The sequence below is a fragment of the Anser anser genome (genome assembly GCF_964211835.1).
Source record: "Anser anser genome assembly, chromosome: 20".
Lineage (NCBI taxonomy): Eukaryota > Metazoa > Chordata > Aves > Anseriformes > Anatidae > Anser > Anser anser.
In genome coordinates, this window is record NC_139741.1 from 1,426,441 (window position 1) to 1,444,653 (window position 18,213).

An 18,213-nucleotide genomic window follows, 5' to 3' on the forward strand; every position below is an offset into this window, starting at 1 on the left:
GCTCAAGCCAGGCAGAGCAATGATGTGAGTTGGTGTCCCAGTGAACAGTTTGTCCTTACCCTGGTACTGGAGCACCTTGCAGTTGGTAACGTCTTTTTCAGTAGGATGTATCTACACTTCATGGATGGAAGAGAAATGAAGGCACTGAATGGACTGATTTGTCTAGGATTGCACATAACTAAGTGTGTTAAACTCTGAGTATTGCCTTTATGGTCAGTAGATAGGTGCATGTGCACACAGTTGTTCAGGGAACCAGCCCCCTCCCTGAGGCGGTCCTGCTCTTCTTGGCTGCAAACCGGGGGCTGAGCGTGTGTGCATCTGAGCTGAGCCCTCCCCTGGGCTTACTTTGAAGCGACTCAAAGGGGCTTTCCCCTTTGAAAAGTGGTAATTTTATTATGGGTAAAATGAATGAGGTCTCTGGAGACACCTAATTTATAACTTCCGTCTGGAGTGCTTCCCGCCTGCTGGCCCCAAGCCATGCTCCCGCTTTCCTCTGCTGAGCAGCCCCGTGTGAGCCCAGATCTTGCTCTTCTGACCCCTGGCAGCCTGGGGGCTGCTTTTCCACCAGGCCTCCCCCCATGGCCTCCGTGCCCATCCCCTCCACACTGGGGCAGCTGAGCAGTGCCTGGGCCAGGTCCTCAGGGGGCACAGGGCCGTTTTTCCTGCAGCACAGCAAGTCAAAGACTTCTTAGAGAGCGAGGAGGGGAGGAGCGAAGAGGGTGTTTTTGGAGCAAATGAATGGTGCCCCTGTCTGCTGCTGGCGCTGGCAGTGCTGACACAGGGTGGTTCAGCTCCATGCCTCTCGTAGCCACGTATGCAGCCTGCTCACGGCCCAGCAGGGAACCTAGCTCTGGCCTTTGGTGGTGGAAATTTCTTTGGCAGTGGTTTTCTTCCTATAAAAGTAAAAATAAAGCTTGCATATAACTTCCTCTGCTCTTGAGTCACACAAATACATCATGTCCCTGTCTCGGTGCTGTCAGTAGGAAGCCTGCAAGTCAGAGGCTGCAGAGCAAGAACCACCAACACGTGTCCTGCATTTAGTTCAGTGCCTTCAGGGCTGCGTTTTGGCTCCAGCTGCCTCTGCCTCCTCCCCCTTCCCTTCAAAAGAAAAGACCAGCAACAAGGCAAAGCGAGAGGGGAAATATTCTGTCTGCTTCGGGCAAAAAGGGGGATTGCACTTAGGGCTGGTAAAAGAGGGACGAGCCAGTGCTGGGGCTCTGTGGTCCAAGACTGGACCTGACAGCAGCTGGGGATGAAGGTCGGCCTCGTGCCCATCTGTTCTGCCTGTCCATGCAATTCAGGTACAAGGTGCAAAAGCTGGATCTGGAGCCCCTGCAGAGCAGTCCTGCCCTGTGGGCTGGCCCCGTTTCCAGCTAGGAGCGATGCTGGGGCTTCTGAGCCCCATGCAGCTGTTGTACTTAACAGACACGTTGAATCCATGTGATGGCTTTTTGAGTCTGTTTGTCCTTCTGACCTTCACGAGATCCTGTGGCAATGTGTCTCCCAACATAATTACATGTGGGTGAAAGAATTACTTCCTGTTTGTCTTCTAAATTGCCTGAGAACAACCCCAGATAATCCATCACCCTGATGCTGCCTCAGGTGAGTAATGGCCCCTGCTTTGCATTGTCTGTGCCACTTATAGGCTTCTCTTCTGTCACCTGCCTCTGTTCCAGGATGAGGTGTCTGAAGTCCATTTAGCTCCTTACAGGGAAGCTGGTGGTACCATGTGTCCTCCCTGCACCTTTTCTAGCTCCACACCGGCCTTTGGGAGATGAACGCAGACCAGGGTCTTTCCTCCTTTTGCTGAATCAGGAATGTAAGAGCTGCTGCAGAGTCTCAGGAGTATGTTTTCATGTCTAAAAACGTGGTCAGATGTTTTACAACAGCAGCCTTGGTTTCCTCAGCCCCTGGGATGTCAGTGATGGCACTGAGCGGTGCCCAGGATGTGGTGCGGCCCCGGGGTCCTTCCCCTGGGAGAGGGGGATCGGATTAAAGGGGCTCCCCCTCTGCTCAGCGCCTGTCCCAGCTCCAAAACTGTAGGTGAGTGACTTTTTTTTTTTTTAAATATACCTGAACTCATTTGAATTCAAGGATGCTGAAGTGATGTTTGAGGCTGTTCAAGTAGGGTGCTCTCGTTTCTGGAAAATAGCACTTTCAAAGTAATTTGTGGATCTGGGTTTCTTTCCTAGGTGTTGTCTGAGTCTAGAGTGTCTGCGTCTGAGGGATCGAAGCCCCTTTTCTGGCCCTCAGGAGCTGCTCCTCGCTTGTGGTTACACATAACAATGTAAACCGCCCCGGTCACCCCGTGTGGCTCCGGTTCTGGCCCCATCCTGCCCGGGGCTGCCGGCCTCGCACTGCTGGCAGGCTCGGTTCCTGGGAGCAGGGCGGGAATCGTGGGGCGCCTCAGCCGGCTCCCGGCCCCGCCGCTCCTCGAGGTCCCCTCCTCAGATCCCCAGGGCCAGCCTGGGCCTGCGGGGTCCCTTCCAGCCCCAGCCGGGCCGCGAAGGCCCCACGGCGGGGAAGGGCCTCGCGGTGCCCCCCGCGGGACGGGCCCGGGGCAGCAGGGGGCGCCCGAGCACCGGCCGGGCCCCGCCGGGCCTCCCCTGGCCCGGCCTCGCAGCCCTGCCCCGGGGCCGCAGCGCGCGGCGGAGCCCGCCTTTGTTCTGCCCCCCCTCTGAGGTGAGCCTGAGGTGAGGCCGCGCTGAAAGGCGGACTTGGGGCTGTGGAAGCTGAAAACACAGTTCGGTGCACTTAAAAAAATAAAATTAAAGAGGTGCCGGCCTGACAAGTATGAATGAGCCTGGAGAAAACGTTCCTGTTCAGATGCTGCAAATACAGTGCACGGAGGTGTTATTTTTCTTAATTAGCAATAAATTCAAGCTTTATTTTCATATTTCTAAGCCCTTTTGTGTTTTGGAGACTGAGTGTGTGCTGAATTCATATAATTAATTTTACACAGACAAAAATTGCGCTTTCAGGAGCCTGTAGGCAAGCTAAGGTGCCATGTATCACAACTGTAACTTCATTTTTTTTAAGACCTGACAAAAATAATGCACGGCTCTTCTCATCTTCGAGGAAGAAGGCAGTGAAGAATCACAGGGAGGCTGACGAGGCAGGGGCTGCCCAGGCTGCTGTCCCTGAATGCTTTCCTCGGCCAAGCACCACCTCTCCCAGTCTCTGCACCGTGCTGCCCCAGGTACATGCAGGGAAAACCGGCCTCGGGGCACAGGGGCTCAGGGATCACCAGGGCACAGTCCCGTGGAGCACGAAGTCAGCGGTGCCGCGCTGCTTGCCCAGCCTGCGGGCTCCTGAGGAGCGGGGAGACCCCAGCCAGGGACACGGGCGCTGCTCCCAGGAGGACGGAGGAAAGTGAGCGCCGGGCGAGGCCTCGTGCTGCTGAGCCCACACGGATGGGGACTGAGGGCAGGAATGGTGCCCGAGCGGTTCATGTCCAGCTGCAGCAAACCACCGGAGTTTCGGCTGCAAATGATCTACCTGGACTTAACTTGAGAAGGAAGGGAGGAAACGCCGTGGAGGCAGCCCTGCCAGGTAGGAGCCGTGGCGGCAGAGAGGGGACAGAGCCCCCGTGGCGCACAAGCCCCCGCTGCCTCTGTCTGTGCTGCTGCTCAGGCTCTGGCCTCGAGCGAGGTGCCTGGGCTGGGACAAGTCCCTGCCTCTGTTCTCGTGTGTTGGGAGTCCCCAGTATTGAGAATGGGGAGAGAAAACCACTTCTGGCTTCAGCTGTGAGCCCCCAGCTGTAGCTCATGTGAAAGATGCAGGTGAGCCCCTGGGTTTTCATCAGCAGCTTGACCTCCTGGTCAGGGCTCTCGCCCTGCAGTGGAGAGGTGCCCTCTTTCTTCCACCTTTCTGACTTGTGTGTAATAGAAGGGCTAAATGCTTATTACCTTTCCATAGTCTTTTCCAGTTGCCAATCAAACGTGTCTGGTTTGGGGTTTTGTTTTGTTTCTTTGTTGCTGTGACTATGCAGGATGCTCTATCTCGCTGTAATTACGGTTCCATCATTGTCTTGGCATGAAAACATCTGCTGTCTCCCTGCGATCTCCACTACTCCTATTTCTTTTGAGAATTTCATGGATCATGATGACCTTCTATTTTCCATAACATCTCATGCATCTCAGTGTACACAGCTGTTTCTCCTGTGTTCCCCTGTCTCTCCCTCTATCCCTTTTTTTCTATCAGCATCTCCAGTGCATTCAGAATTTCAGCTCATCTGCTTATCAAATCAATATCTCGCCTGCCATCTCCTCTGCGTCGCAACCTCTGTAAACACAGCGCCTTTGCACCTAACTGCCCACGCCGCTTTCTCCTCTGAGCGCAAATTGTCTTCCAGCTCACGTCTAAAGTCTTTGTTCTTCTCACTTAACGTTTTTAAGTTAATTTTCTCGGCCTTTTTGTGTTGATTACGTTGTACTCTGGTTGTCTGGGCTTGAGGTCTGTCTGCGTGGGGAGGAAGCTCCGCTGCAGGTGAGGTTGCTCCGGCTGCTGGTGCCGAGTTACAGCAACGATGGAGCGAGGTGGGGGAAGAGGAGCGGGGCTGCTGGCAGGGTGTGGCGAAGGCATTGGAGGGGCTGGAGAAACACGGGCTCGAGTTCTAGTTTTGTATGACCTTGGTTCAATAGCATGGGGTCCGTGAGTATGACGAACAGAGATACTTCAGTTTTTATTCTGTTCTGGCACCTTTTATTACTAGGACCTTCCCGCTATGCCTATTCTCTTAAAAAATAATAATAAAAAAATCAGCCCTATAACTGCTGCAGAAGGACTAATAAAATTCCTGAGTATGACAGGATCTTAAATCTCTTTGCTTTGTTCCACGTCCGCTGAACGAGCATCCCAGCCCCCCGCCGCCCGCGCCTCCCCTCTCGCCTTCGTGCTGCTGCCGACGGCAGGAGCTGCCCACGGGGACCCGGCTTTGCTCCGGTCACTAGATGATGCTGCAGCAAAACTAATCCTGAGAGTATCGAAGGCTTCTTTATGTTATTTTATTTTATTCACCCTCAACTCATGGTCTGTATGTGTCTGAGCTAGGAATTTCTATTCTTGAAAGACTTTGCAGAAGTTTGGCACCTGGAACGTGTGACTGGGGAACGGCTATTTATATGCTGACAGAGGAGAGGGTAGAGGGCAGAAAGCAGGGTGGAGATTACTGAATCATGCAATAAATTTTTAGAAGGATGGAAATAACACTGTGCATGCATCCTAATTTTTTCCCCTTTCAGGAATATAGCTGTTTACGCAGATGGCTTGGTACTTTTTTATACAGATACGCATTATATGTGGGTACTTATATACAAATAAGGCTGTAAGGTCATACATTAAAGGATTTGATCATCCACAAAGAGTTACGTGGTTGTCAGAGTGTGTAATGGCTACCTGATTCGGGACAAAAAGAGCTCCTGTGAAGATTCACAGATTCACAGATTTCTCTAGGTTGGAAGAGACCTCAAGATCATCGAGTCCAACCTCCGACCTAACACTAAGTACTCCACTAAACCATATCCCTAAGCTCTACATCTAAACGTCTTTTAAAGACCTCCAGGGATGGTGACTCCACCACCTCCCTGGGCAGCCCGTTCCAATGCTTAATAACCCTTTCGGTAAAGAAGTACTTCCTAACATCCAACCTAAAACTCCCCTGTCGCAACATCGCCTGATGCAGGCTGCACATGGCCGAGGGTTTAGCACTCTGCGTCCTTACCCAGGCGAAGCTGCCAGCAGCGTTACCCAAGGTCCTGGAAAGTCCTGGCAAAGCTGCTCACAGGAAGGTACGTAATGGGAACACCGTGTGAGTGGAGGGAGGGATTTGGGTGAGCAACCTGAAAGCCGAGGACGGTTTAACAGCTCTCCGGCGTCCTGCAGGGTGCTGGATTAGGCACAAAGCAGTAGGCAGAGGCGGGACCAGCCCCACAACCCCAAATCTCTGTGGGAAGCCGGGTTCCCCGCCCATGCACTCCAACGTGTCATAGGTCCCTTGGTTTTGCTCTCTAACCAGCTCGGCAGCGCCGTGCCCATGTGGCAGGACGGCAGCACCGGGCCCGGCTGGCACCGCCGGGGGCTCCGCGGGAGGTGGGTGCTGGGAGGTGGGCGCCAGCCTCCTGCCACCGCGAACTGCTGGGGCTGCGCCTGCCTCGCCTCTTCCAAGGCTGCGTGAGGTGCAGCAGAGCACCTTTTGCTGGAGCTCTGGCTCTGTAGGAAGGCACAGCAGCAACCTAGTGCCAAGACGGGGCCATAGGTGTTGGGCCAAGTGTTGCTCTGGAATGGGCCAAGCCAGAGCAAAACGAACGGAAATCAAATGGGGAATAAACGTTATCGGAAATAATTTCCGTCACTGAATGTGCTCCGGTGGCTTTGAAATAATTGGCTATTTCCTGGACGTATCCAGATGTACCAATGTTCCCCCCGTTTCCTTTCTGCATACTTGTGATCTTTCAGGGACCTGGTTGTCCGGTCGTCCCTCCCTCTTTGACTCTTTATCCCCCCAATTTTCTTGTGGAGTTTGTATTTTTACCCCAACAATGTCTCCGAGGAATCACAAATGTGTAATATGTGTCCCGACGCTTGTATTTTAATAGCGCGAAGCAAACCACATCAGCACAGGCAATTTCACATTCAACACATTATTGCTATTTAAAGCGCAGAGGTATAAAAATGATTGGCAATCCAGCTCGCCCAGAAATCACAGGCTGCTGCTGGCTGCCAGATTGTGATTTTTTAATATTGGCTGCTCCGTGCAGTCATTCCCTCACCTTTGACTTGCAGATTTCCTGGCGTTGAAATAGCAGAATCGTTTTTGGTTGCAACAGACACATTGCTTGCTGCTGAAAAGAAGTCATTATCATTAAGCACACCCGTGTATATATACATACGCATATACGTACACACACGGTAGAGTGGCTGGTCAGTTTTTCCAGCTGAGCAACCCTTTACATTTCCCCCAATTGCAAAGATGTTTTCCCTGAGCTCCTGGGGGCCAGGGGGACAAGTGAGGACTGGTGGTTTTATTTTTTTGTTCCCTGTTCTCATGGGGGAGCAGGGGCAGCCAGCGAGCTTGGTCCTGTGAGCAGGGGGGCTCCACATTTTGTTCCCCAGGCTGTAATAGCAATCCGTTGCTTTGCTGAGAGGCGTTAGCTATGTCAGTGCTGTTTACCTAAATGCCTTGCTCTGGGTTAATGTACAGTGTGATTAACGATTAGACCTTTATGAATTTCTATTTAAGACAACCTTACCCTGCTTACGTTGGAGTTTGAAATGAAAGAAAAATAGCTGTCCTTACAGGGAAATTAGACTTTGTCTTCCCTGGAAGTAATGGCCCCAGAGTGACATATGCTGTATAAAATCCCGTGTAGGTGGGTGGGTGCTTCCTGGTGCCTCCAACCTGCGCCGTGCCTCAGGGTCTCCTGCAGCTGGCTGGAGGAAGGCAGGACCGGCCTCATCCTCAGCTCTGCTCCGGCAGCAGGGGCACCGGGGGCGTGCAGGTTCTTCTGGGGACACGTCTTCCGTGGACAGCACTGGCACAGCCGGGCGGGGAGAGGGGGGGATCGGAGCGCCTTGGGGTGGTGGCGCTCTCCCGCGAAGCCGTGCCAGGCCAGGAGCTGGCGGCAGCGCTTCGCCCGCCTCCGCGCCCGTGGGCCCAACGCGGAGCGCTTGGCGCCCCTCCGCTTGCGGAAGGGATTAGCTACCTCATAACATCCAGACAAGATAATCTCTCCAATTTTGCCTGGAAGAAGTCCCTGACAAACAGCAGCAAAGCTACAATAATGCCAGATGAAACAGTAATTGAGTTTGCCTTCTTATTACTTTCTCAGCTAAGTTCGTGTTGTTTTTAATTTTATCTTATTTTTCTGTTGCTGATAGAGAACAGCCGAGTATTGTCCCTGTATTGACTCAAACCCGCGGCACTGTACGCGAGGTGAACCGCAGCCATACAGGGAGGAGAGCAAAAAGAAGGGGGAGAAGTGACGGAGAAGTTTTTAAAACTTCCATGCATTTTAAGAAAAGAGAAGGCTCTAAGTGGGAAGAAGCTTGGATGAGGGCTGCCCATTGCCTGCTCCTCGACCACCATACGTTAACAGCAGGGCTGTAACCGTGCCCGCGTCCCGGCATGCCGAGCTGTCCGTCTGTCTGTATGAGGGAGTCTGTGGGACTGCAGCCCCTGGGCTATCTGCTTTTGGTAAGCTGCAGCCACAGCTCATCAGGGCTGCCAGCAAATGCAACGTGAAAATCAAAAAAACCCTTTGGGGGTTTCCATTGACTTCAGCTTGTTCTGAAAATTGTTTTCACCTCTTAAGTAGCACGGCATGGTGAGGCTTGTGGGGTGTTCTCCAGAGGTCTGAGAGTTCCTCTGGTCCCAGCTGGGTACCCAGAAAGAAATAAAGCTGAGTTTCAGAATAAACAATGCAAGTGCCCAAAAGTTTCTGAGACTAAATTAATATGTACTGGCTGTCCTGAACGTGTTCTTGCTGGTGGACAATCAGCTGGCGAGAGGCTAACGCTGTGTGAAGAGTAATGCATCACTGGAGCAACGCTGCTCTGATGATGCATTGCACTAATACATCATGGGGCCAGCAGCACCGTGATGATGTATGACCCCAAAATGGCCCCAGTCAGGAGAGCAGGTCCAGGAGACCCTGTCCATTCCCGCTTAGGATTGCCCAAATTTTCTATTTTTTTCCCCTTTCGAAACAGCACCTTGATAAGAACCTTAGGATCCTGCTGGGCCTCCAGGTGTGGTTCCCCAATGACGTGAAGATGTTGATTTGGAAAGGTGAAGCTGAAATGCTCTCGAGTGCCAGGTGAGCGGGTGTCACCTCCTGGCACGTGGCCACAGCTCCCTGAGCAAAGCGCACAGCGCTGCTAGGACTGCCGGCACCCCCATGGGATGTGCCGGGTCTGCGCCTGGCCGATGGCTGAGCAGCGAGCACGGAGCGGTGGGGACGTGGTGCCTGCTCCTGCAGCACGGGCTGCGTGTCGCACGCAGCAGAAGTTTGCCAGTACCGTGTTATCCCTCCAGTATTTTTAAAGATAACACACGGGCCCGCTGTCAGTCGTGGCCTCCAAGCAAAACATGTCATCCTTATTTCTTTTCTCTGCTTGCTAAATAATAGCCGGGCATGTTTTTGAAGGGATTGTCCTCTGGTTTATTTTTATTTGTCGTCTAGTATCAAAGCCCTAAAGGTCACATTTTTAAAGTTCTTTCCTCGGAGCTTCACAGACTATACATTTACTCTAAACAAAAGGAAAAGAAAAAAGCCTGCATTTTCAGAAAACCATTCCACACGCAGGGACTCTGGAAAGCTCTAAATGTCCCTGCCAGTTTGATGCTCCCAGCTCAGCTTAAAAGCAGCTCAGTTTTGCTTAGTTATAACCAGTCCATAAGTGTGGATGTTGCACATTTTTTGACTGTGGCTATTCAAAGACCAAGCGTAAATGCCCACTTCTTACTTTCGGCCAGTGAGATGTGTGACTAACCCTGTTCCTGTCAGGTTTAAACGAATTCAGGGAAGCTGGCACAGGCGGCGATCCCGCAGCTGAGCTGGGTTTCGGTCACCGCTGCACGAGGAAAGGCGGCTCTGAGGGTGTGCGGGAGGCGGGAGGGTGGTGCAGGAAGAGAAATGAAGGGCCCAAGTTTTGCTTCTGGCTCAGATGGACCGAGGGGAGCACTGCTATAGATCTTGTCACCCAAATCTCTTTAATGGGTTTTACTTCCCTGACGTAGCCGGTTCAAATTATTTGTGTAGCTTGATCTTAACATCGACAAACATTCCAGCTGAACTTTGGCCAAGAAGGGACAGGTATGTCAGGACGGGTTGCTTAATTATGTTTACATCTAAATTACTGCAGTAGATCTTCACTTCCTCGAGAGTGATTTTCCACTGCACTTTAATTTCATAGAACAATATGAAAGACATGAATCTTCATGAAACTCTGCTCCTAATGCAGCAGAGACTCCACAACGTTCACAGCCTTTGCTCTCCATCACACGGCATCCCGGGGGAAGTTCAAGGCAGGATCCTTGCCATCTCAGCTTTGCAACCTCGGAAAGCCAAATAAATAAAGCAGAAAGTCAGCAAAGCCCTGATTCAGCAAAGGTGTAAGCACAAGTTCAGCATTAACCTCTGCTTAAGCTGATTTGGAACGAGGGAGTAAATCTGACGGCAGCCCGAAAGTCAAACCAGGAATCCAGGACCCGGACAGCCGGAGCATCTGTGCTTTAAATCCAAGGGGAGAGGATACTTCAAGATGAGGAATTTCTTAAATAAGGGAAGAGAACAAAGGGTTGACGCAGGGGGAAGGAGCGCTCCCGGGTACGGGGACATTTCTTGGCCATAACTCAGAGGCTGGTGCGGTGCTGGCCGAGGCTGCTCCCCGGGGTGGGATGGCGGTGGGCAGCAGCATGGGGAACGTCTTCTGCAGGCAGCGCGCTCGTGGCACCAGCCTGTGGGATGTGCAGTGCTGCGAGGAGGTCGTGGGACGCTGTCTGCACGTGGGACCTGCCCGCCGGCGTGCCACAGGGCTGGGGCTCTGCAGGGCTCAGCTCCCGCGAGCAGGGCACAGCGGGCGCCGGGTTTGTCCCCCCCCGGCTCTTCGTGCTTATCTGATCCGCGCCTCCGTCATGATGTGGTTAGAATTAGATTACGGCGTTTTAACGTAGTTACAGCTGCATTTACCAGGCACGTTTCTTCCTGACGTACAATGCTGGAATGCGAGATGCGGCCAGCGGCTGCGCACGGCTTCTGGTCTCCCAGGCTGGCGGCAGCCGGCCCGCGTGCCGTGCCAGGCCCCTCCAGAGGGCCGAGCGGAGGAGCCCAGTGCACTTCGCCAAGGGGATGTGCGGGGTGCGGGCACCAAGGGGCCTTCGGGCACCCCAGCCCTTCTGGGGCGATGCGTGGAGGTGCCGTGAGGGCACCCGACCCCACCAGCGTGCACACAGAACAGAGGGCCCCGAGGGGAAACCGTGCCCGGCTGCACCGTCCGCAAGGAAGGCCGGCAAGACAGGCGGCAGCTGCTGACAGACTGTGACATACACCGGGCCACGCGGGGCTGGGAAATAGCCCCTTACGGCTGGGCCGTGGGGCTTTGTCCTTGCTTTGAGCGCAGGAAGAGTCCTTCACAGGTTCCTCCAGTGCCAGCGGAGCTGTGGCAGCTTGTACCTGCTGAAGAGCTGTGCTCAGGCAGCCTAAAAGCTTCGTGGAAGCCTTTCTGCTTGTGTCGCCTTTGGTGTGACCTTACTGGGCATGGGATTTGCCAGATCAGCAACGAAAAGTACTTCAGTAGCTGGAAGAACTAGATAAATCGGTTAGCTCTCTGAAGACAGCTGGGAAACACCAGAAATCGGAGCTCTGTGCGTTTCCAGGGTGCCGTAAGTGCAGGAATGCTACAACTTCAAAATGGAGCCGCTGGCCGGGGGGGCACGTGGCTCAGACAAACGGGCAGACAGCGAGCATTCCCCCCGGCTGCGGAGCCGCTCCTGCTCTCCAGGCTTTCAGGGCGTCTTGCAGCAACTTTGATCTGCCTGTTGGAAATGTATAGCGATGATGCCCTCTAGAGAGCGGCTGGTTTTTCCTACCCCCTAATTCAGCTTCCGATCCGTGCATTTTAAAGTGCATATACGCATATAAACGCGTGCCTGTATCTACACAGGTACTGCCTGCACATGTTCTGCGGTAGTTCTCCTTGGATGCTCTTGCTTTCTCCTGCAGTCAATTTTTTTGAATGACACGGAGCTGATAATGAATGTGGCTTCAGTGCCGAATGATCGGGCTGGCTCATCTCATTCCACCTCTCCTGGTTTTGAGCAAGAATGTGAGGACTCGCTGTGTCTATTTCAGATTCCATCATGAGAGGAATAATTGAGATTGAGATTCTTAGTCACTCAATGCAGAAGGTCAGGGAATTAATGCTGTGTTACATCCAGACCATTCATTTACTGTGCCTCCTTTTTTTTTTTTTTTAACTTAACTGTCTGTTGGAGAAAACAAATGTGCCACAGAGAAGGTAGCAGATCTCCAATGCTGCGCACATCCCCAGCCTCTGATAATACATGGTTTGTCTCTATTTTGGGGGTGTTCCAGGGCAGTTTTATCATCGTAATTGATTAGTGGCGACAGAAAAAAAGTAGTCCAGGAGTAACAGGAAGAAATGATTCCAGTGAATCCATTGACTCTACTGTAGCATTGATCTACTTCTGGGAATTATTTATAGGGGAAGATTCATAGTTAATAATATTAGTTTGGACTTCTGGAACAGTTTATCAGAGGATCTTAAAGGCCTTTTCTAACAATTAATCGGGTAGAAAAATAAGGTGGAGAGCCTCAGTTCAGGGTCCTGGCATAGAAAATATTTGTGGCCCCAAAAGTGCATCTCCCCAGGAGGCACCACCAGCAAGAGGCGGTGGCACTGCCCAGGATCTTAGGATGCCTTTTTGGAGTAAGGCCATGGGAGCAGTGAAGGGACAAGCTGCTGCTGCTGCTGCTGCTGCTGCTGCTGCCTGTGCTGGGCACGGGGCTGGCAGCGAGGCTGGAGCCCGTCCTGCCAGAGCACCGGGGTGGAAGCTGCTGCCAGCCCTCCGACAGCGAGAGGGAATGCGCTAGGTCGTTCAGGGGGCTCCGATGTTTCTAGCTGAAGAAATGGGTGGATTTCAGCTGCTGTCAGCTTGTGTAGTTGAGGGACGGTCCTTGAAGAAATCTGCACTAAAACCCTTGGTAAGGTGAAGGAAAGGTGTCCATGAGATGGTCACCTGAGCCAGATGGAGCAGGGAGCGCTGAACAGGGACAAAACAAAACCACCTCTTCTCTCCCTGCCTTTCCTCCCCGTTTTGTTTTTGTTTTTAGCTTAATTGGTCTGTATCCTGCAATCCTACCTGCAGGAGAAATGACACATCTGAAAAAAGCAGGAGGATTTCTTTAAAGAGGTCTGTTTTTTTTTTGTTGTTGTTGTTTGGGTGAATATATATAGAATTGCCTGGAAATTGTAAATCGAATTAAACACCATAGTTCTGAAAAACAAAATTCTCAGGGCTGTCTGTTGATTTCAAAGCTGATGAAAACAAAGCGGGCTTTGAAATCTCTCCTCACCGAGCTTTCTCCCCCCCCTCCCTTATCATCTAAAAGATGGGACTGATAATGTTTGTTTTTTTATTCTTCTTTTGAAACAGTTGAAAAACAGTGTCTTCTCAATTAGGATGAAAATACCCATGTTTTTAATAAGGTCAGTGTAGGGTCTTCATTAGCAAGATGCTGGAATGCCTCACTGCAGATCTCGAACTGCCGCTGAGAAAAACTTCAGCGTCTCCACAAAAAGTCCAGAGCCACATCTGCGCTAGATGTGCCAGAATTACTGGCTCTGGGGTAAGGTTTTCAGCTTAGGAACTGGTCACTGCGTTTTTAAATAACCACTCCTTCGCGCACAGCCCAGCTCAATGGCTTTTGTTTGTTTTTTTTTTTTTTTTTTCCTGGCAAGCTGCTGCGGCAGGGGCAGATCCTCCTCGGTCCCCTGCACAGCCCGGCCAAGGGCAGGCTTTTGGCGGCTGTGTTCTTTCTGCGTTCCCCTTTCGGCGAGGTAGCAGCCGGTAACAAAGAGGCCTGGCAGCCCGGGCAGATGTGTAGCGCTCGCCACTAGGAGATGCAGTTGGATATTGAAGGCTGGAACAGCCTTAAAAAGCAAACCCCAAAACCTAACCCAATAAATCTGCGCTCTGCCGAACTTTTGCCTGCGAGCGTTGCAACAAAGCTGCCGGCGCCGTGCACGTGAAAACCTCTCCTCTGTTAGGGACGTCGGGATGTGGAACGCCTCCTCCAGGCCCTTCGGGGCTGGAGCTGCAGCCTCGTGGCCATCCACGGCTGCGCTGGAGCCGTGGCCGCGCGTCGCTCCCTTTCTCCGTGCCACCCTTGCTCCGCGGCCGGGCTGGCAGAGCCGGGCTGGCAGAGCCTCTCTACAGAGCGCTGCGGGCACCGAGGCAATGCCAGCGGCAGCGAGGCTTCAACGAGACCAATTGTTTGACAACGACATATTCTGCATTTTAAATGCTCTTTGATTTCCTGGCAGCTCCCCCGTGCATTGCCCCTCCGTAATGCTGTCTAAATAACATTTGTCAGGTGAAGCCGCATCTGGGCAGCGGGCAGGCCAGCCCGCAGCGCACCGCCAGCGATCAGGGACTTCCGAAACCCTCCGGCCGATCAATCCCAAGAACTTATTAAATGATAGATGGAATATAATATAAGTCATTATTTCTTCCTTACGCACGAAAATGAATTATTCAGTAAAGATTTAGACCCTTTTTACTATGACACTGAATTTATAGCACACGCGAAACATAAATGCAGATTTCTCCTGCAGCAGCGAGATGAGCTTCTTCTCCGGGCGGCGTGCGTTAGGTGCAGCCGTCCGGCAGCGCCGCGCGGCGCAGACGAGATGTCCAAGCAGGCAGGGCACACGGCTGCCATGCGGGCGAGGAGGACCCGCACCTTACTCAGCTCCTGCTTCCACCTTCCTTAACAGACGTAATATTTTCAACAGCCCCTAGCTGGTTTAGGAGCCCGACATCTATGTATTTCAGAATCACTTAGCCTCCCAGGACGTGTGTGTCTCTGGTGAGATCCAGAGCCAGGTGTTAGTTAGGCCCTCTAAAAGCTTACCTCAGCGAACTCTGCACCTCAATTTCCGATCTGTGAAGCGGAGTTGCTGTATGTCGAGAGGCGAACAGTGAGGCTAAAACCTGCTAACGAGGAGTAGGTGCTGTGAGAGGACGTGGACAGATGTGTGAACGCGAATTCAGCTGTCTGCAGCGCTACCAGCTAAAGCCTGGTTCGGGTTATATCGATAGCGGTAACTTTCCTTGTTGTTGGAATAAATGCTCCAACTTTTAATTGTGCAGCTAGGGACAATATTACCACTGAGCAGCAGTTACAGATGTCAGCTTCGCAGTTCATTAGCTCCTTCCAAAAGTCTGTTGGGAGCTCGGATCTTTAGCACGAACGCTGGCGGCCGGAGAGGAGGAGAGCACACGCTCCCGTCGCGGTGCCCGTGGGCGTCGGGCACCGCAGCATCCCGGCGGCGGGGTCGCTGCAACGCGGCCCCTTCCCTGGGGTTGTCTGACTGTGGAGGCTTCGAGAAGTGGCAGTGCTGGCCCCTCTGCTGCCCGTATGCACACATCCAGGGAGGCGAAGGCGGGTGCCTGGGTCCTCTGTGCTTGGACCAGGCAGCAGAGAAGCTTGTTCTCTCTGGATCTCATCCAGAGATGTTACTAAAACTTGCTGCTTCTTTCCCCTACCAGGCAGGGGATCCCCTGAACGGTAATAAACCTTCCACAGGCACTCCTCTGTACTGCAGCACTTTTCATCTTGCGTTAAACGTGAATAACTTATCAACTCGGCGCAGGTCTGCTGATGAGAACCCCACGGCACGTGAGGCGCAGACGCTGCTTTCACCGCGCGGGTGACGGGCAGGGCCGGGCAGCGCTCACCCCACGAGCACGGTGCTCCTGCATGGGGGCTGCAAGTGTGCCCGGAGCACTGTGCCTGAGCCCCGACGCGATGTGTGGGCCGGGAGGGGTGCAAATTCCAGGAGCTAAAGCTGTGGCCGAGCTGTGGCATTGCCCACTCAGTGATGTTCACCCCATTACTTGATGTTTGAGTGAGGCATCCCGGCTGGAAATGGCTCTTGGTGTGGCAGCAAGAGAGAAAAAGGCCACCTCTTCCTCACGGGTTTGTTGCAGGGGTTGATCATGTTCACGATAAAAAAAAAAAAAAAGGTGGGTGTGGTGAACAGCAGGCGCCCACGCTGCAGGACGTTGCCTCCAGCCCCGCAGCTCTCCCTGCTTCCCCATGGAGGACAAACCTCAGCCTGGCCGTGCTGGTCGGGATGCTCCAGCTCTGCATCCATCTGCAAAAGCTGTGTTGGCTCAGGGCATCGGTGCCGTGCCCCGTGGGAGGCAGCTGGGCTGAGAGAGCACTGCGTGGAGAAGGAGACCCTGCATGCAGAGCAGGGGAAGCTCGCAGCCTGGGCCGCGCTGCTTTGGACATCGGTCACACGTTGCATGTCAGCTGAAACAACCGAGGGGCTGTTTGCAGAGCCCGTTTATGTGCCTCTCGGCCCTGCTTCTGGTTTGACCCCCCTGTTAGGACTGGAGATGGCAAAGAGAAAGAGGGGGGAAGGAATAAACTCAGGGGAGAAGAGGTTTAGGTCCAAAAGGAGCCACGGGACCACTGAACGATCCTGTCGGGGGGTTACCACTTGCTTCCTTTCCAGAGAAAAGCAGAGGCTTGCCCCTGCCCTGTGCTTTTACCAGTTGAGGATGGGATTTGTCCCCTCTCCGGGTTTGCCACACCAGCTTGGTTTCTGCAAACGGGGCATTAACGGGCTCTTCCTCCGGCACTCACCATCGGATTGCCGCTGCCAGGACGCCAGGGGCAAGGACCTGGGGGTTTCTGCCCCAACAAGCCGTGTCCAGCCTAACATGTGTACGTGAACCGCTCGGGTTTGTAAACCTCACCAAGGGCAAAACCACAACAGGGTAATGGAAGGCTGCCTGAAAATGAGCTGAATTTGTAAATCTACATGATGTGTGCAAGAGAAATAGCAAAAATGACTGAACAGATTGAAACCGGTCACCTGCCTGAACCTGGCCACAGCACAGGGAGAGGCAGATGAGACGGCACCGATAAAGCCTGCCCAAAGCCACCGGGCCGCAGTTTTCCCTGATGCAGGGGACAACAGCAGAGATTTCTCTGTAATATACAGAAATCCAGATTTCATTCTCGAGCTGCAGCCGGCTCCACTCCAGCTCTCTCTGCCCACCGGCTGCTCACCCTTTCCGCACTCCCTGTACGATTCCGCACCGGGGTCAGGGAGGCTGCGGGGTGCCCTAAACCAGGCCTCGCTCCCCTGACGGCCAAAGCAGCCCTGGGGCCAGGGCCGGGGCTGGGGCCGGTGCAGCTGCTGGAAGTCGACGGACGCCCCTGGAGATGTAGGGCACTGCGGCTTGGTCCCACTGGGCGGGTGGCCTGCACCCCTGATGAGGGCTTAGCTTAGGTGAAAGCGACTGCGGGCACCTCATATCCCTGTGCCAACGGCTGGCAGCCCCGCATGGCTCCCACCTCCTGCCGCAGAGCTGCCGGGCACCTGGCGCCAGCGGCGGGAGCAACGCTGCGGCCGGCACCGGGGACACTGGGGTGTGGAGTGCTGGGATGTGGGGACACCGGGACGCTGGGACACTGGGATGACACTGGGATGGGGACACTGGGACACTGGGATGACAATGGGATGGGGACACTGGGATGCTGTGATGTGGGGACACCAGGACAGTGGGATGACGCTGGGATGGGGACACGGGGGTGACACTGGGATGGGGACACTGTGACACGGACACTGTGGTGCCGGGATGTGGGGGGCACTGGGACACCGTGAGGGCGACACGGGGCCGCTCCGTCCGGCTCCCTGCCGTTCCCTCACGCCCCTCGAGCACGGTGCCGCTGCCCTCGCTGGGGACCCGCCGCCGCTCCCCCGGCACCCTGTGGGCGGCGGGGCCCCCCCCCCGACCCCCCCCCCCCCCACCCGGCGCCGCGCTCCACACGGAGCCGGGGGGGGCCGCGGGGCCGCGGGTGCCCGGCGCTGCCCGGGGCCGCGCGGTGCCCGCTCGCTCCCGAGGGCTCGGTGCCGCGGCGGGCGCGCGGCCGCGGCGGGAGCGCGCGCGGCGGTGACGTCGCGGCCGGGCCACGCGACGGCGGCGGCCCCGCCCCGTGGCGCGCGGGATGGAGGGAGGGGGGGGGGGAGGAGGAGGAGGAGGATGGTGGCGGGGGGAGGGAGGGAGGGACGGCGCTGAGCCGAGCCGAGCCGAGCCCACGTGTGACGGCTCTGGCCGCTGCCCCAGCGCCGCTCCGGCGAGAGCCTCCGGTAGCGGAGGGAGGAGGAGGAGGAGGAGGGGGGAAGGGAAGGGGAGCGGAGCCGAGCCGGGCCGGGCCGGGCCGGGCCGGGCGGGGGGCGGGCGGGGGGGGGCTCTCTCTCGCTCGGCGCGGCTCGCTGCGGGCTCCGCGCGGCCATGGAGGCGGACGGGAGCCAGGCGACCTCGGGCAGCCCCGGCGAGGCGCAGCACGACCCCGGGTAAGTCGGCGGGGAGGCGGCGGCGGCGGCGGCGGCGGGGCTGGGGGGGGGGGGGCGGGGGCACGGGCACGGGCCGGGCCCCCCCCCCCCCCT

General features: G+C 54.9%; 1 protein-coding gene across 17 annotated transcripts in view; it reads left to right on the forward strand.

Annotated features, from left to right (window-relative positions):
* The first annotated feature begins 17,868 nt into the window (after window positions 1-17,868).
* MSI2 (musashi RNA binding protein 2) overlaps window positions 17,869-18,213 on the forward strand; it is a 238,687-nt gene continuing 238,342 nt past the window's right edge. For 2 of the 17 annotated variants that reach the window (XM_083805961.1, XM_083805947.1), the window contains exon 1: window positions 17,898-18,120. In XM_083805961.1, coding sequence (XP_083662087.1) covers window positions 18,059-18,120 — 62 coding nt within the window. In that variant the 5' untranslated portion in view covers window positions 17,898-18,058. Of the gene's footprint in view, window positions 18,121-18,213 lie in introns of all 17 variants that reach the window. The other 15 variants (XM_083805949.1, XM_083805952.1, XM_083805959.1 and 12 more) reach the window with 15 other exon arrangements.